The sequence below is a fragment of the Apteryx mantelli genome, chromosome 1, assembly GCF_036417845.1.
Source record: "Apteryx mantelli isolate bAptMan1 chromosome 1, bAptMan1.hap1, whole genome shotgun sequence".
Lineage (NCBI taxonomy): Eukaryota > Metazoa > Chordata > Aves > Apterygiformes > Apterygidae > Apteryx > Apteryx mantelli.
The window spans coordinates 196,541,761-196,561,124 of NC_089978.1; the positions used below are offsets into that span (position 1 = coordinate 196,541,761).

The 19,364-nt window shown below is 38.1% G+C and overlaps 1 protein-coding gene across 3 annotated transcripts; it reads left to right on the forward strand.

The window, feature by feature from the left end:
• Positions 1-816: 816 nt before the first annotated feature.
• ING3 (inhibitor of growth family member 3) lies at positions 817-17,807 on the forward strand. Of its 3 annotated transcripts, none has more exons than XM_067315323.1 (12): positions 817-969; positions 1,146-1,217; positions 5,494-5,594; positions 6,980-7,045; positions 8,164-8,260; positions 10,731-10,802; positions 11,093-11,212; positions 12,535-12,692; positions 13,040-13,230; positions 14,327-14,516; positions 15,398-15,436; positions 16,910-17,807. In XM_067315323.1, the coding sequence occupies exons 1-12, from the start codon at positions 942-944 to the stop codon at positions 17,024-17,026; spliced, it is 1,251 nt and encodes a 416-aa protein (XP_067171424.1). In that variant the 5' UTR covers positions 817-941; the 3' UTR covers positions 17,027-17,807. The 3 variants fall into 3 exon arrangements, with proteins under 3 accessions (XP_067171424.1, XP_067171434.1, XP_067171443.1); XM_067315333.1 differs by having other exon boundaries at positions 12,634-12,692; XM_067315342.1 differs by lacking the exon at positions 817-969 and adding an exon at positions 5,215-5,321 and having other exon boundaries at positions 1,158-1,217.
• The last annotated feature ends 1,557 nt before the right edge of the window (positions 17,808-19,364 follow it).

Genomic DNA, 19,364 nt, shown 5'->3' on the forward strand with positions numbered 1-19,364 from the left:
AGACTAGTAAGTATTAATTAATGATAAAACTGTGATGATTTGGGGGATTGAAAATGTGAAAAATTCAGCTCAAAACATTTAATATTTAAATTACAGTAAGAATTCCTATAACTGAATTTCAATAATTTCTATGTACTTAATTATTTTGTTTTCCAAACTAAAGAGCAATTCCAAAGCCCACAGAAACTTATGTTCTATCATACCTGTAACTTTATTACTACCTATATTACTGTGAACTGCTAAACAAAGCAGGTTTTTTTCACTTTGGCTCTCTCATGAGACAAGACAGAAATTAGAGCAATTTTTTTTTCTATTGTCACGGAGTTGCGATACTCCTTGCTTGATGTACCATTCCTCAAGAACTTCAGAACGACCTGCAGCGGCATTTACAAGTTTTGCCTGCAAAAGGGAGGGTCTAAAACCCAGACCCCTGGTGAAAAGAGAGTGCACGGACTCTAAGGGACTCCAGGACCTGGGGCTGTAGGAAACCCCCAGCTATACCTCAGGGGACAACCGCCGGGAAGCACCAGCCTGCTCCGCGAGAGCTGTGCAGCGCGCTCCAGGCGCGCCAGCCCCGCGGCCCTTAGCGCGGCCGTTCCCGCCCCGCCGTGCCGCCCGCCCACCTGCCCCGTCAGCGCCAGCAGAAGCGGGAGGGCGGCCCGCGGGAAGGCGCGGCCGGAGCAGTGCATCATGGCATACGTAGTTTCTTGTGGTTTCCCCGCGCAGAGACTACATTTCCCGTGGTGCCCTTGGGGGAGCGCGAGCCACGGTGTGCGTCAGAGGGGCGGGCAGCCAATTGCGGCGCGGCCGAGGCGAACCCCGTCAGCCGCCAATGTTGTTTTCGCTGAGTCGAGCTGCTGGTGTTGTTGGCGGCGGCGCCATATTGGAAGGGACGAGCCCCCGTTAGCGAGGAGCCCCTTGGCGCTGGCCCGGCCGCCGCCATGCTGTATCTGGAGGACTATCTGGAGAGTGAGTGTGTGCGGGACGGAAATGCCGGGCGGCGGGGCATGTTGACGGGAGGGGAGCCGCGGCGGGGGGAGCCGCGGCGACGAGTCTGTTCCCCCCTCCCCCATGGCGGTGTCTGACTCCCTCCCTGCCTCCCTCCTCCCTGTCTCTCTCTCCCCCGCCCCTCCGTGTGCCCGCAGTGATCGAGCAGCTTCCCATGGATCTGCGCGACAGGTTCACCGAGATGCGCGAGATGGACCTGCAGGTGCAGAGTACGTGAGTCCCGCCCCCTCCTCCTCTGCCCGCCCCCCTCCCGCGCCGCGCCCCCTCCCCGCGCCCAGTGCCCGCCCGCGCCGCTCGGCCCAGCCCGGCCCGCCCCGCCGGCGGGGGGCGGCCGCGGGCAGCGCCTCGCTCGCGGTGGGGGCAGGGGAGAAGGGGGCGAAGCAGCGCCGCCGCAGGCGCTCCGGCCTGCGCGGGCAGCTCCGCTCCCCGCCGCCGCCCCGCGCGCGGCTCGCCCCCTCCCCTCCCTGCGCTCCGGCAGCTCCGCGGGCCGGGCCGGGCCGGGCCGGTGCGGGGGCCGGGCCGCGGGGCCGGTTGCCTCTCGTCGCCCCGTCCGGGGGGCCGGCAGCCAGCGCCGCGCCGGGCACCTGGCGGCGGCGTCTGCGGGAGGGCGATGGCGCACCGCTGTCGGAGCGGGCGCGGCTGCGGGAGGGGAGGCGGCGCTGCGGAGCCCCGGCGCCGCGCGGGGAGCCGCCGGGACGCAGCGAGGGGCGGAGCGCGCTGGCGCTGTGTGAGCGAGCGGGGCCGAGCAGCGGCCCTGCCGAGCCGCCCGCCGCTCGCAGCGCGCTCCGGCCCGGCCCGGCCTGGCCCGGCCCGGCCGACAGCGAGGTTTCTGCGCAGCTAGGATCTGACAGGAGCTTTGCTCCTGGGCTTGTGCTGCTCCCTAAGCATTTTCGGTGGCGCGTCCCAAAGTCTTTAGATTTTTGATCCCTAAGAGCAGTGATGGTGGGTTGGAGCATGAGTTATATCCCGCTCTTTCAGCAGGTAGCCATATGCTGTTTCTGAAACGTTCCAGCCAGCTCCCCTCATGATCGCACATGTCGAAGTGTTTTCTTAGCCTCTTGTGCCTTAGCTGGCCCTTACCAAATATGCAGTCCACTTCAGGTTTCTCTGTTGATCTTCTTGTATATCTTCTGTTTATATCCTGATCTCAGATGCTGCCTAATTCCATTTTCAGGATTCCTTGCCTTTTGATCTTTCATGCGGTCTTATCTGTGACTTGTGTCAGAACACTAAAGGATTCTTTTCTTCCAGTTAGGTGCTGCTGTCATTTAACACACAATTAATATGTTCATGACCATAATGCAAAGGTCTTTTTTAATGAAATTAAAAGATGAGAGGAATCATCAATACAGAAGGTCTGGATTATCTTAAGGAAGAAGGAGAGCAAGGATTGAAGTAACAAGTCAATGCAGTACAGTAGTATGAAATGCAGCACCATGCTTTTAATACCTTGCTCTCTAGGAGCGCATCTCTTGAAAACAATAGTTTGACCTATAATTCTTTGAAGTGAGGTCTCAGGCTTGTTCTGGGGTATTTACTTTAGCTGTTCCAGCTGGTCTGTTTAACAGACTTTATTGATGCATGTTGCATGTTGAACCGGCTATAGGTTTTTCTGTATACTGTGGTGTAAGTGTTATCCTGGCTTCAGTGCTTAAGTCAAAGGACCTGAACAATGGCTCAGAAAATGAGCAATAGGAGATAATACTTATGAAGTAAGTGTCACTAGGGAGCACCAGGAGAGGGAGGAAGCAGCTTGCGGACTTATGTAGTTCCAGATAAGATCACAAATTTGTCTTATGTTGAGTGTGGAAACAACAAAGCTAGTAGTTTCTTAAAATGTTTCAGAATGAGCTGACTAGCATTGCCAAGGTTGCAGTACTGTCACTTCCTCTGCCATAACTGGAAATGGCAAATGATACCAAGTATTGTATACTAAGATCAACCTTAGGCCCAGATAAAAAAAACTTCTCTTTTGGACATTGGTACTTTGGTAACTCTTGCACAGCAAGAGACAAAACATCCCAAGACATTACAAAACTCTAGAACTCTCATCTCTTCAATTGCCAAACTGCCAGCTGGATATTCCATATGAGCCAGATTATTCTGATGCTGTGAGATAAGTGACTTACTGTGTAGATTCACTGTCTCTGAAGTACTTGAAAACAGTGCTTATTCGAGTGATGCTGTCTCAGAACCCTACAAGAGTCATAATGAGATAACTGGGCTGCTGCCAGAGTTGATGGTGACTTTATAGTTTGTCCTGTTTGGACGACGTGGACTTCTAATGGGGCAGGTGCTGCTTCTTGTCATTGTAAGAAATATAAGCAAACCACCTGTATCTACTGTATGTCTTGATTAAAACTGCTGTGGGAAAAGTGAAGAGCATCCAAGTTGTGGCTTTGACTCTTGATCTCCAACTGAGACAGTTTTCATGTGGAACATAAAATATCTTTCTCTGTTGCAGTTCAAGTCATGGATTATCTTCCAGGCCTCCATGGTAAAATGTCAAGCTCTTGGAAAAAAGTTCTCTCTTCTAATAGAATTTCTGAGAACTCTCCTGCAAAATCTGTTCTAAGAAATTACTATGTCAGAATGTAGCATCACAGTTGTTTTAAAAGGAGGAAAAAAAAAAAAAAGAAACAGAAAAACTGAAGGAACTTACATATACCAGAGAGAACCTTTTGGATAATTGAATAGGTCTGTCCTGTGTCCCCCTTAAGAGTCCTGACCTTTCAGGAGAGACCAAATTTCTTTGAAAGTTTTCCCATATGTAATTTCACACAGAGTGAAAGGTGCCCTCAATAAAAAGTAAAGAGGGCTTTTTTTTTTTTTTCTTCATGTCTGGGAAGCCATAATAATTATTGTCATCATCTAGCTGTTTTCATTCTTGGAATAGAAGATGGAGCATTTTATCCTTTGGGTTTATAAACCAAATTATAGTAATTTGGCCAAAGAACAAAGCTGTTAGCTCACACTTTGTGAAGGCTTCTGCTTGCTTCCTATTCAGGCTTCTTAATCTTCTCCCAGAAGAACACAGTGCAAGTGGAAGGTGTATGTTTTACAGATTCTCTTAACCTGTTTTACACCAAAATTGTGTGACTACTTTGGGTGTAAATAATGTTGATGGGAGTCTGTGTAGTGACTGTTTTCGTTTGGGATTAATTGCTGTCTCTCCAGTCGGTTGTTAGCATCCTGTTGGTTCTGGTGCTGGGCCTTCCCAGCCTAGGCAAAATCAATAAATGTTCCTCTTGCATCATTTAGTGTACATGATCTTTGGTTATTTACAACTAGATCTGGTCCTGAAAATTCACGAAGTAAGAAAACCTACAGGCTCCATTGGATTTGAAGAATTAGATCGTGCTTGCATACTCATGAGTTTCTTGATCTAGTTATTTAACTTTTTGAGATGATTGCCATCATGTGAGGCAGTTTTAATGGTGCATTCCAAAAAATATCTTGAGTGTTTTACACTGAGAGCCTGAAGGGGATAGGAAGTTGATACATTGTCATGTTTAATTTGAGACTATTGTCTGGACAGTATCACTGAGAGTTCTGTGAAAACAATTTTCAGTACTATCATCTATCCTGAGACTAGTAAGGCTGTCAAAGCTAGTTTGACTGAGGCAGCTGTTTGGTCTTGGAAATATGCAAGCTGTTGAATGGACAAAAGTCCAGCTGTTGAAATACTAACCTCAGTGCTTCTTTTGAAGGAGGGGAAGTGAAGGGAATCCTTGTTCCTGTCTTAATAAATAACCAAACCAATAACTTGTATTTTGACGCTTTTCTTTCTTATGATAATTAGTTTTAAAGAATGGGTAGCTTTATTTTTCCCCTTTTGATATTTCTCAGCTTCATGTAAGTGAGAATCCTGTCCAAGTAGCATCTTTTCAGTGGATTTACCCCTCAATTCTACTTTGGGGGGGTGGGGGGAATAACCTGAGTGCTTTCAATATACTCTCACTCTTCCTAGCAAATTATGGAGAGGACCTTGACTTAAAGGTGGTGGCTTTACTCTTCTGTTGCTCTACCTTTTTGAAGCACTAATTTTTTTTATCAATTATTTGGTTTTGTATTTGACTGTTTCTCTTAGGGGAACATTTTGTTTCCTGCTCATTTTGTAACTGGCTAGAAAGTTCCAAGGTCAGCAGTCTAGAGTCCTGGGTGAGGAGTTTGGGTCATGCTTTAAGTCACTACCACTGCTCTTAGGGACAAAAAACCTTTAGAACTTGGAGTCCTGCCTGTCTCATGCTGGAGAGCACAAGAACCTTGATGAGAATCCTACCAGGATGCTATTCTGCTTCTTGGAAGTTAAGGTAAATATTTCCCTACTCTGTCCGCTGCACTTGTTTTGTTTTTTTCACCTCTAATAGTTTGCACCTCAGTCCTGTCAACTTTGTTTAAGAAAAAAAAAAATCCACCTTATTTTATAGTGTTTATGTACCTGAGAAGATAACGCACATCTTAAAATCTTTTCCTGTGCTACAGATGCAATGGATCAACTTGAGCAGAGGGTAAATGATTTTTTTATGAACGCAAAGAAAAACAAACCTGAATGGAGAGAAGAACAAATGACGTCTATCAAAAAAGTAAGGACCTCACAGGAGTGGGTCACATTTTTCTTTTGCAAAAGAAGGTAACCTTAGAGGGGAAAAAAAAAAAAAAAGATTTATAGCCACAATTAATGGAAACTTTAAGTCTTCAGAACTGTGGCTTCCCTCGGGCTTTCACAGAGATTCATAGAAGTACATAAGAGAAGAATGGCTGAAAGGCTTCCTTGATCAAGCATTTATCTTTAGTTTTACCCAATATGCACTAGTATTTTAAAAAAATTAGGGGTATGTAGTGGTGAGGATATGAGGTACTATGTTCTGAGCTCAGCCTTTTAACCTTTGTTTCTGCTTGTATGACATGAAGCTGCATAAATGAATTGACTTTCTTTCAGAGGATGTTTTCCAAGCTTAGGTTCAGCATTCCCTTTGAGTCTGCATAAGTCCTTGTATATACTATACTTACAGTATAAGTAGTGTTAGGGGGAGAGGGGTGGGAAGATGGATGCGTTTTGGCTTTTGTTTTATCCTTCAGCACTTAGATCTGGTAGTAGTATTGTTAGCAATGTAGGCCATCTCTTTTTGGAAAGAAGAATCCTTTCTAGCCTCCTACACTTGCTACTTTAGCCCCTTATTCAGCCAAGGGTTTTTTTCCTTAGTCAATACAAATGGATTTTCATTCATATATATATATATATACACACACACACACACACACACACACACACACACACACACATATACACACACACACACACACACACACATATACACACACACACACACACATATACTATATATATATATATATATATATACACACATATATATGTATATATAAAGTCAAAGCTCTGACTGCACCAGAATAAATTTAAAAAAAAATTACTTTTGACTTCAATAGGACCAAGATTTCACATAGTGTTCACCTAAGCAAGATACTTTTCAGTGGAAATCAGGAATGAAAAGACACTTAAACCTGTTTAAAACCAGAGTTAAAACATGCTTAAGCCTACTTAAAAAATAAAGTTTTTGTCTATGGATTTTCATTAATTAGAGCAGAGTTTAAGTTGTGTTGTTTTAGTTAAATTGTTTTATAATACATTTATATAAACTCTGAGAATTATATCTTATGTTGAGTCCATAAACTTATGCTGTATAATATAAAACAAGTCCAAGACTGTTTCTTTTCTTGCAGCAAACTAGCTTGTGAAATCTGACTGTCACTGTCAACATCTTGTGATTTGGCTTTTTCTAAGACATAATTTTAGCTGATTGTTGTTTACAATACAGCTTCACAGTTTTTGAAAACTGACTCAGATCTCTCCTTTTGGCTTACATTTCACACTGGGTTACAATAATTAAAACAAATAACAGAAATTACTTCAGTTACATTCATCATTTAAAAAAAAATCTCTTCATAACAGGATTATTATAAGGCTTTGGAAGACGCAGATGAAAAAGTACAACTGGCTAACCAAATATATGACTTGGTAAGTAGGCAAAAGTGGATTACCTAAATTTGCACCCTAAGGAGTTCTAAACATTTTGATAAGTATTTCAACTGTGTTACCTGTATTTGTATGTCAGCTACATACAGTTGCCATGAAAGGGACACTTAACTTACTGACTTTAAGAAACTTTGTTGCTTTGAGTAATACAAATACAAAAAAAAATCCTAAAGTTGCCAGTTTTTTTATTCTTGTTTTTCATTGCTTTAGCTTTAAGCATATCTACTTTACATTTTCTCAGAGTACAGCACTTGCAAGTTAGACTGAAGTAAAATATAGTAGACAAAAAACAAATATTCCTTGTCTACCATTTTTCCACTTCAAACTGATAATGGATATAGGAACTTAACCTCTCTCATTTGCTTAGCTGGTAACTGCAAAAACCTGTTTAATTTGCAGTAGTTCAATGTATACATAGGTATAGTATTCTGTTGTATGACTACAGATGAACAAAATGTTTTGAGTACAGTGTTTATTTCCAAGATGCTTAGGTGGTTTTTTTTTGTTTTTTTTTTTTTAATTTTCAGTATCCAAGAGCATGTCATACTTCACTCAAAAGCACAGAAGTCTTTTAAATTTTTGGTTTAGAGACCCATCTACTCAGTACTTAAGGCTACTGATGTATATAGTGGCATACAAATATTGTGGTTCAACAAAATACCCTCAATTTCTACATGCAGCAGCCCAGCCATTTCTAAGGTGCATGTTCTTTCTCTTCCCTCTTCTATACCCATACCCACAATACCTCCAAACCCTCTTCTCCTTTTTTCTCAAAAGAAACACTTAACCCTGTATCTTGGAACATTACCTACAGTAAAAGGAGGGCTTCTAGCTGATGAGCCAATATGCAGCCTTAGTGTATGCTGTGATTGACTGGGCAAGTGAGGAGCAAGAGCTGTATTTTGGTGTTATTTCTAGTGTCACTGCTGAGTTAGGGAAATGTAGGTAACCAAGAAGTTACACTTCTGTGTGTGTCATGCTCAGTGCTGTATGCCAGAGAATTGCTGAAAGGGAAGTATTTAGCAGGGTCAAGATTAAGGGTGTAACTATTATTGTTTCAGAGTTGAATGTTGTTTATTGTTGGTTTGTCTCAAAAACAGGTAGACCGTCATTTGAGAAAATTGGACCAGGAACTCGCCAAATTTAAAATGGAACTTGAAGCAGATAATGCTGGAATAACAGAAATATTAGAGAGACGTAAGTATGCATACTTTTCTTAAAGAACATTGACACATTTTCTGTCAGTTTGAGAAATGAAAATACCATAAATTTGTTAGTGGCCTGTAATGTTTCCTCTTGTTTCAGAACTATGCTTTGACCTAAATACCTTGTATCAGTAAGTGATCTCAAGTTTTAGTTCCAGCCTCAGTGTTAATTGGTCAGGTCAAAATACAACTCAATATTTAGAATAACTTTTTTTTTTTTTTTTTTGCAAAACAGTTGCAATTGTGAATTACTGCAATAAAGTACAAAATTCTTTAAACCTGCTTTCAACACCTGTATGTATTTAGATACTGCAGTGCAAACTTTCCACTTACCCAGTTGAAAACATACTATTCCTTACATGAATTGTTTACCACCAAATTGAGGAGGGGGGATGTTTTAGTTACAGTTGTGGAACGTCAAGTAAAATTAGGCACTCCCTGTGCTTTTGTGTTTTGGAGGGAAGGGAATGGGTTGTTTTGTAAAGGGGTAGAGAGGAAGAAGCATGTTGGGGAGGAAATCTGCATGCTTAACAAATGTTGCAATGCTAGTATTAAGAATGCCAACAAAAATATAATAGTATGCGTTTCTGAAGATTTTAAGATGTAGTGTGATAGCTTTATGGCTAGCTTGGTGTAGGAGAATCCAGTCTTTCTATATGCATCAACATTTATCAACATTTATCAACATTTAGATGTCAAGTTCAAATGTGGTTATAATAAAATTCAAAGTTAATTTAGCTATTGTGATTGTGGTGCTAGGAGTCGGTGACTGTTCTTCTGACCCAAGGCTAGTGAAATAGTAACCTAAGTGACACAAGGAGATTAGGAATACCCTTTCTTTGAACCTTGTATGGCTTTGTCACAAAAGATCTCTTTTTAGATATTTTATTTGTAATCACTTTTAAAATAACAGACACAAAAAGAAAAATGAAAAATAAGTGTTTTTAATGAAGTAGCAACTACATAAAAGGGTAACTAGTTTATTTTATTTGGAATCCAAGTTGCAGTTTTAAGTTGTGATACTACTTTTCAGTTGAGTTGTGTGATTGCTGAGGTGAGTAAAGAGAATTTTGAGAACTTGAAAGATAAATGTACCAAACTGCATATTACATCTTTAAAATACTCCATTTTTTTAAAATAAAATGACAAGTAGAAGCCTCTTTACATTTTAGCAGTCGGAATAAATACGTATTATTGAAGTTCCGCCAGAGGGCAGCCTTTTGACTAATTCATAACATGATTAATGTTTGCTCAGCCAGACTATCTTCTTGTGCTTAGAACCTCTTCTAGAATAACTGATTACCTTTTCTTCTTTTTTTTTCTTTCTTTTTTAATAGTCTTATGTACTTTTTTAAAGCATTGATAGAAAAAGGAGTAAAGAAATGTGGAAGATACAGATTTAGAGAAATGAATTTGAATTACTTTCTTGAATTATTAAGTCTTTTTGTGTATAAGTTGCTTGGTATTGCAGTTAGTTCCAAATCTTTTCATCCTGAAGACTGATACAAACTGTTGTGTATTGTCTAATAGAAATTTACAGTCATTGTCTGTCCTGTGCTGTGATCATTTAGGCTTATGACTAACATTACAAGAAATGTTATTCTTAGCCATAGATTTGGATCCTTCTTTTGTCATACTCTCAACTGAAAGAGTAGTGTGGGGTTTTTTAAACAAATTTCTCTTGCCTTCTCTTGACTCAACAAAACAAATATGTGAGAGCTTGACTTTTTTTTTAATGTGGTATAGAAGCTACTACAAAAATGACCTCAGAATAATTTTTCAAGAACAGCATAAACAAAGTACTGCTACAAAAAAGTGTGATAGTTTGACAGGTTAGATCAATCAGAATCGGGATTGCTGAAGTCTTGTGTTCTCCTGTCTGTTGGCATTTGGCTTACTCTCCTGCTGCTGCAGAAAATAAGAATGCTGATCTGAAGCCCTTAGTATTGAATGTTAGATCATCTTAAAAGACACTTCTACTCCTTGGATGTTTTGACTCAGTGTGACAAGATGGGAGTTTGCCTTATGAATACAGTTTACCTGTTACTGTATTTTAGCACTTTTCTCTTCATGAATGTAATTATGATCTTCAATTTACATCAGTGCAGATCAGTACTCTTGGTGCAGCAGTCTACAACCATCACTGGCCTATGTGCAACTCATTGGAATAGGTGGCACGATGTGGGCAATGTTGCGTCTTCTCTTTATTGGTCTTGCATTTAACTTCTTGATTTCAATAATTGTATGGTAGCAGTCATCAATTTTTAGTTTAAAACTGTTTTGCTCACTGGCTCCTTGTTGTACTATGGGAGTGGTTTCAACTCACTTTAATCAGAATGATTTTTTCCAAAGTGTAATTGTATAGTGATTTGGTTAATATTATAAAGATTCACTTAGTATGTAAAAGTCAAAATCATTTCAATGATGATTTTCAAATCTTCCTCTCCTTAACTCTGTGTTAGGGTCTCTGGAGCTGGATACACCATCACAGCCTGTGAATAACCATCATGCCCATTCGCACACTCCAGTAGAGAGTAAGTTCTTGTGACTTAAACATGTTCGCTTTTTAAGTTTTCTTATTTGTTGTCAAGCAGTATTAGAAAAAAAAATCCAAAACTTTATATTTTTTTTCCCTACAAACCCTGGAAAAAAGTCGTTATAATGCAGTGATAATAATGTCTATTCAGAGGAATTGCAAGAATAAAATAACAAGGTTTTACTGGAGGGATTTAGTTTAGAATGCTGTTTTATTATCTCTAGTTATAGTTTTACTTTCAGGCTGAAAAGCTTTAGAGTTGAAGTTCACTACACTTGTTTTATTTAGAAAGGAAACACAATCCATCTTCTCACCATAGTACAACAGATCACGTTCCTGAGAAGAAGTTTAAATCGGAAGCTCTTCTATCTACTCTCACTTCAGATGCTTCTAAAGAGAATACACCAGGTAATCTTAATTGTCATTGCATTTTATTACTTTTTAATAGGAAGACATGAGATCCAATTATCTGTGAATTGCACTGGGTTTTGAGATCAGAGGCTAATACGCTTTAATGGTTTTGCAGTCATTTGAAGCATGAGAAATTGCAGGCATTGTTACCCATCTATGTTGTCCATGAAGCACATCAGGTTAGTTGTCATTTGACAACTGTGTTAGCTGTTTCTTTTTCTTCACACTGCTTGGAAGAGGATAGCAGTACGGTTTCATTCAATCAGTAGCAGAAATACTAGATTCAATGCATTCTTATTTTTGGAAGAGAAAGCAGTGCAACTACTTGCAAGGTAGGGGAGAAGAATTTTCACTCTTTTTTTATTTTTAAAGGGTGTTTGTGACCTATTATTCAGCTACAGTAAAATAAAATCCGTTGGAGTGTTGTGCATTTTAAAATAGGTGAGAAGTCCTTTTGAGTAGTGAATTTAAAAAAACCTTTGCTGCTTATTTTCAAAGTGAGGATGTTTCATAGTTTCTTTTGTGGAAAATGAAAGCATTGTATTTTGTACATAACATTTTTCCAAAATACTGTGCAGAAATGAATTTATCTCTTTTTGCTTTAGAGTTGGAAGGTCTGATACATCTGAATCACAGTTGTCTGTAGCCAAATTATTCAGTTACTGTGACCTATTTGGAGAGAAAAGGTGGCTTTTTTTTTTTTTTTTTTGTGGACTAATCCTTCGGAACTGTAATACAAATTAAGTATTTCAGTGTCTCACTACAGTAGGTTTTGGAATTTAGTGCTGTTCACCACTTCTATATAGGTCTTCGTACTCTCTTCTTGTAAAGCTCCTTAAGAAAAAAAAAAAGGCAAATGAAATGGAACTGCATTTGTTGAGCAGCTGTCAATCTGTTGATTGCTATGGAAATTTGTGTTTTGTTAAAATTGTTGTGATCTATAGTTTTTAGAATTAAGATGCATTACAAGTGTTATTTTAGAAACAGTATTGTTGTACAGTCAAACTTCTACTTTCTTCTTGATGATAACTGCAGTGAGTGTTGTTTTAGCTTGTTTATACAGACATAGCAGCTGGACTGAGCAGGGACTCTTTGCACATGAAGATAGATGGGGAACAAATTTTTTTTTTTTTTTTTTTTTTTTTAAGCCAATGCTGGCTGTGTTAAATAACTTTTCCAACATTTTTCAAAATGATCATACTACTCTGATGCATAACCAGACTACCTAATCTTTCACTGGTTGTCATATATAACTCTTCTTAAAATGCAAAGGTATTTAGTTTCATTTTGAATTTCATAAATGTATTCTGTTCATCAAGGGTGTCGAAACAGTAATTCATCATCCTCTTCAAACAATGCATACAATACAAACTCTTCTCAACCATTGGCATCATATAACCTGGGCTCATTATCTTCAGGATCTGGGGCCGGTGCTATTACCATGGCAGCAGCTCAAGCAGTGCAAGCCACAGCACAGGTAATGTCAAAACATTCTTGAAAGTCTGCCTCCATTATTGGTTAAGGAAAAAGACTAGTGATTTTTTTTGATCCGCATTTCCATGATCACTTTCAGCTGATACGATTCAGTTTTCATATTACCACTGTTCTTTGTATACTACAATTTCATCTTGTAAAATTTGCAGAAAGGGACAGCTTGTTATGTAGCTTTTCCTATGACATTCTTACCCATTTTTACCACTTACTATACATTGTTTTGTTCATGGGGGTAATTAATGAACCTCTGCAAATAGTAGTTTGCAGCCTGGTGTGTCCTATGTATGAACTCTGCTGTGTAATCTGATACAGTATCAGTATTCCTTTTAGATGAAGGAAGGGAGAAGAACATCCAGTCTAAAAGCCAGCTATGAAGCATTTAAGAACAATGATTTTCAGATTGGAAGAGAATTTTCACTATCTAGAGATTCAACTGGATATTCATCATCAGCTCTGGCATCTACGTTAACACAGACGTTAAGTTCATCAACCACAGATTCACGAAGTGGCAGAAAAAGCAAGTAGGTTTTCATTCTTGTTGACTGCAGTTATAGTTTAAGGCAACTAAACTTTCTTTTAAAATGCATGGCCTGTGTTAGAAATACTTTGTATTTAATATTCCTGGGACAACAGCCCATACAATACAAGGTAGTTATTGCCTGCTGTCTTTTTTTGTTCAGGGCTTTCTTGTTTTGTTCTCTTGCTTTTCTTTTTATTTAAACAAACCCACTCCAGGATTTTAAATAAAAGTCTTCATTTGCTTTTTGTTCTGTTACATAGTCTGGTTTCTTTTCTCATTGTTCTGGAGTGAAGATTTGGCCTAAAATCAAATATTAGAAATTACTATGCAATGCTTTGTAGATGGTTTTGAAATAGATCTGTGAATCTGCTTCATGCCACTTTGCAAATAATCATGACACTTTTGAAGGATGAACATCTAGGACAGGAAGCAGAATGGATTCTATGTCTGATTAATTTAAAAGTATTTGAAGATTCTAGTACTAGTACTAGAAAGAGCTCATCTGAGAATGCCCGTCCTTTTAAACTGACTTACACATTTTCTGTTTCATACAAACTTGCATGCATTCACAGTTCATTTAGTAATTGCGTCTATGAAATGTTTTTCATCTACAGCTGTCTTGGGTGTCAGATCTGACCTATAAGCAAAAGCTTAGTATTTGTGTACAGGCACAGTTCTAAAGGACTGATGGTGCTTGAGTGGGCATTAACATAGAATCAGTCATCTTCAAAAACAGCTATCCATTGTACATGACATGTATAACATTTATATGCAAATTCTGTTTATTTTATTGGTAATAATTTTTATGGAGACTTGACACCAGGGCTATCGATGAAAAATGTTGTGAAGAAAAACATTCATTGAAGCCATTTGACAGCTTAAAGTTGTTAAATTCCATTGATTAGAATAATGTATTGTATTTGTAGGCATGGATTGGTTTCCTTGTCCAAGCAGCATTCAATACATCCATCTCGGTTCTTGAAATCTGTTATGGAATGACACTTAGAGATTTACATTCCATAATGTTTCAGAGTCTGTGAAGTATTTGCTTTGTGGTAGTAAATGTGTTTATAGTATGTTATTTTTAATTTGTTCAGAAACAACAACAAATCCTCAAGTCAGCAGTCCTCATCGTCTTCCTCCTCGTCCTCTCTATCATCATGTTCTTCATCTGCATTAGCACAAGAACTGTCTCAGCAAACAGCAGTAATACCAGAGTCTGATTCTAATAGCCAGGTTGACTGGACCTATGATCCAAACGAACCACGTTACTGCATTTGTAATCAGGTAAGAAAGACTTCCAACCTGAAGTATAATCAGAGCTGCTATTTCCTTGTAGTTTACCTTCCTTCTGTAATTGCTAATTTAAAAACAGATCAGAATTTCACTACTGAAGATAGAATGTTTTTAGTATTTACCTGCTGGTGATATGAGTAGTGAACTCATCTGTTGAAGTTAAAAACAAGTAAGTTTTTCTGTGATGTAATATATCTGGAGAGTTCTAAAACTTTTACTCAAGGCTTGAAGACTTCAAGATTGAACAGGTTCATAGTGAATTTACTTAAAATTCCAAGTTAGTACGGAAGATCATTTGCTGGGTCTCTCCTACTTTCCTTCTTGTTAAGAATAATGGAGAAACTACTAGTTTTGTAAAAGCCACCCAGAAACTTCAAAGGATGAAAGAGGACATGAGGGTTTTTTTTTTTTTTAATGTCTGTTCTTATTTTAAATACTTTTAAGTGTGCTAGGGTGGTGTTTTTTCAGTTTATAGTTTTGGGGGTTTTTTTAATTCTGTTGAAAGCATTTGGTATTTTCATGTTTGCAAGGGAAATGCCAAACAGTAGTATCATTGTGAAATCTGGACTGGTAATGTGCTGGGTACTGTTGTTCAGACCAATTAAGTGCTTAGTTCAGGTTTTGAATGCTGACCTTTCTTATCCAACCTGAAATATGCATAAATATAATTTCTTTTTTTGCATAAAAACCAGGTTTTGGAAATCAGTTTGGTATTAGCATAACATTCTTCAGATTGTATAACAAATAAAAAATCAAAAGATTGTTGCTGCTGTTAATGAAAAATTTCTCAATGGAAAAACTCAAATATTAGGCCTTTGAAAATGTCAGTTGCTTATAATTATTAATAACTATTTTTTTATTCTTTTAATTAGGTGTCCTATGGTGAAATGGTAGGCTGTGATAATCAAGATGTAAGTAACAAACTCCTAAAGATTCATGAGAGAGGCTTGTGCATATAATTATTGCTTACAGAAGTTAACTTTCTTTAGAGTAAGTTTTAGAGTAGAGATTTTTTTTTTAATTTGTTTTCAGTTTTACTCTCAAGTACAGAATGATGAAGCTTTTTGGTTAAAAACCAAGTAATTCTTTTTCCATACTTGTTCCCTACCCCACCTTAGACTTAGCAGTGATCTTAAAAAAAAAAACACATACTTTAAACATGTAGGATGTGTGGAAGAAAGTGGTGAAAGAAGAAAAGATGGAAGTAAGTTTTTAATATTATTAATTCCAGATGCTTAAGTGTTCTATTTATTCCTCCTTACTTCAGCAGAAAATGGCTCAGTTATTATATGTAATGAAGGTATTTGTACACTGGGATCATTGCTTTTAAGAACTTCTAAGCTTATTTAGATCTGTTCTAAACAAAACCTCTGTGCTTACTAATTTTTTTGTGGTTGAAAGAATATTTTTGCTAAAAACCAAAGCATATGCAAAAATAGAAATTAAATTTTGAACCCTTGTATTAAACAAACTTGAATATTTCCTCAATTATTCACTGTCTTAAATGTTGTAACACTACATTTAGTGATTTGCTTTCCTCTATGAGCAGCTTCAAAATTAAAAAGGCTTGTTCCAACACTAAAGCTTTCTTTAAATATTGGAAATGTACCACTTACTATTCTGATATTTATGGATTTCACTCTTGCTACTTCAGATTTTTCATTCTTATTTCATCTTTCATGACTTGTATTGAGACTGAAGGAATCATGCAGAAAGTCAGTTAGTGGAAGAATGAAGAAAAAGCTAGAGGTTTGCAGTAGATATTAGAAATGGTAGTAGAGCCAGGTTCATAGACAATTTCATGATCTTAAACAGAAGTAGAGCTTAAGTGTTTGGTAAAAGTACGATGGAAATGTATGTATGGGTTGAACCATTCTTTAGGAAACTTCTCCCCATCTGTCTCCAGAGTTCAAACTATTTTAGATGACTTTATCCATTTTCAGGAAGGTTTGACATATTTAAAATGCCCTTTATTTCTGGGTACTTTTAGCTGTGTCACTACTAGTACCAGTTGTCCCATTCAAATAAAAAAAAAGTTTTAAAATAGTTGAACAGAATGATTTAATAATTGACATACTTCTTCATTTACACAGAAGTGAGTAACAATTACATCTGTGTCACTTAAGGTGTTGTCAAACTAGATATTTCCTAAGCATAATATACTTAATTTGCTCTGTTATGTTGATCCATGTGTGACTTCTAGAATTGTTATTGCTTTCTTTGAGCATACGTTAGAGACTGACGTACTGTTCTCATTTTGTCCTGTGACTTTGTGTGAAAGGCAGAATCTGTGCTTCTTATTGGTGCTTCATTTTTATTGAATGGTTCTTATGACGGGTGTTTAAAAAAAAACCCAAACCCTCTCTTTAACTCTGTTTTTATAGTGCCCTATTGAGTGGTTCCATTATGGCTGTGTTGGACTGACAGAAGCACCAAAAGGGAAATGGTACTGTCCACAGTGTACGGCTGCAATGAAGAGAAGAGGCAGTAGACATAAATAAGCTTCTTCATTTGGAAAACAAATTACATACTAAAGATTTTATAGAGGACTGGGCGAGGGTGGGCGGGGAGGGAACCCACCACACTTTTTGCAACTACTTAAAGAAGGGTTAACATAGCAGTCATAAGATCTTGGAACTATTGATTTTGCTAGTTGTGTTTTAATATTGTAAGCAAATTATTTATGCACATTGATGTGCTACAGATATTATTCCAGTGAGCCTTGGATTGTTCCAGTGGCCAACATATGCAGACATTTGTACTCAAACCATTTTCTCTAAGCAATGGGCATTCTACAATAATTCAGTCTTCAAAGAATTCTGATAAGATTTTAAATGTATGTTTTATATTCAACAGATATATTCTGCTGCATGTACTGTACTCAAGAGCTGTTATGTAACATTATGTATATAAATGGTGCAAAAAGTCAGTGCTTCTAAAAAGAATATAAGACAGTGGTTTTTAAAATGCCTTTATAGCTTTGGTTCTTTATGAAACTTAATTCAGCGGGCTGAAGAAAATGGTTCTTGTATACAGCAGGCTGTTGTCCTCTAGGGTACTTGAGTATGTAAAAACAAAAAAAAATGCTGTAGAATAAAACAAACTTGTGCCATTAGTCTTTATGTGTTTCTGCCCCAGAGAAGGTGCAGGTCATAAGAGGAAGAAAAAAAAAGGTGTTAAAGTGATGATAAATTTTTATACCAAATGTGTTTATTTTTTTGTGCAAGTAATCCTTTAAATTTGAATTGTATTAGGTGTTAAAATAAAACAAAACAACCTCAACTTCTGGTATTAATGTTTTCTGTACGTTTGTCAAAAAAGAAAAGCTTTGTCCCTGAAACTGTTTCAGAAGAATATAGCTAAGTTTTCATAAAAGATTCTTGCATGTGACCTATACATTCATAGATCCTTTGATGTGTTTACAGGAGGACATTTTTCTGATGGGTGGATAACAAATGCATAGATAGGAAAATGCTGAAACATCATTTGCTTTGAGGTCTTTGACTCCAGACAGTCAGTGATACCTACTTAAATGGACACAAAAGTTCTGTTTTCCATGTGGTTAAAAAATCCCTAACCCACATCAAGTGATAGGAAGGAGATCCTGCCTGTAGCTTTTAGGATGGGTGGTGTGGATAGAAACAGGAAAGTGAGATGAAAACCGTGGTAAAACTGTCTTGAGGCTGATATTCCTTCCTGGACTATGATTTTTCCTGTTAAAAAAAGAACACATGCTTCAGGAAAGAAGAAAGGGAGAAATAGTTCATCCTGTGATGAAATTTCTAGCAGTGACAGGGACAATCACATTAGAAAGCCTCTTAAGGAGGCCCCTAAAACATTTGGATCCTTGAGGCCTGATACATGAGCTGTATATGTAGTACAGGATCAGAAAACTGATTTAAATTGCAGCCTGTTAAACTTACTATCTTTGATAATGAATGTAATGGAAAGATTTTCTGTTTGTTGTTGTTTTTTTCCAACCTGTTTATTTTGGACATAGATTTCCTTTGAGACTATTTCCTCCTTATTGTTTTTGTATGGCTCTTTCAGGCAGCAGCATTGAACAGAAATAAGATTATAACTCCCTTTTTCTCCTTCCTCCTTCCTTCCCCCACTAAAAAAATACGCTTTCCATTTTGAATAAAGATTTTACTTTAGCATTCCCTTCACTTGCTTGGCATTCTCTTTGGGCTGTCAAGCTGGAGTTTAAAGACCAGGACTCTCACGGTAGCCTTCTTTGAAATGTTCCTAAACCCATGCAGAGGAAGAGAGAGAAAGAGATAGTGCCCAGCTGTAAAAATGGTATCAGGGGAAATAAAAAGTGTTAGACTCATTAGTAATAGGAGCATGTACAGAAAGCTCAGGCTTTATCTAAATCAAAATGAAACCAGGCTGCTGTCACCTACAGCATTTATTTTTTTTAAAAAAAAGGACATTTTTAATCTAGAAACTGGGGAAAAGTAGATGTGTAAGAAGGAAAACATGATTATGGATGATAAATCCTCTTCAGTAAAAAAAAAAAAAAAAAGTTGGTAAAAAATAAACAGCAAAGAGCAACATAAATAAGATTCCATTAAAACTGTTTATGTGTTTCTATGGAAATGTCAGAATGTAAAAAAAACACTGAGGACTAGAGTATTTGGTTTTAAGTCAGGCTATTGAGACAATAAAGATAACAAACTCTTTGGTCTGCTGGTAGACTGGTGCCATACTATGAACTGAAGTTAAGTGGCAGGTAATCTAGACCTCCTCCTTGGATTGAATTTTCAAGTCTTTTAGGAAAGTACAGAATTAAGGCCATATAGCAAACTGCATCACATTGGTGGTGACAATTCCTAA

What these genes read in the sequence shown, in the direction of transcription:
- ING3 (XM_067315323.1), top strand. Translation starts at nt 942, where the DNA reads ATGCTGTATCTGGAGGACTATCTGGAGA. An exon ending in GATGGACCTGCAGGTGCAGA is followed by an intron (nt 1,218 to 5,493) that starts GTACGTGAGTCC and finishes CCTGTGCTACAG; the next exon opens with ATGCAATGGATCAACTTGAG. An exon ending in GTTACTGCATTTGTAATCAG is followed by an intron (nt 14,517 to 15,397) that starts GTAAGAAAGACT and finishes TCTTTTAATTAG; the next exon opens with GTGTCCTATGGTGAAATGGT.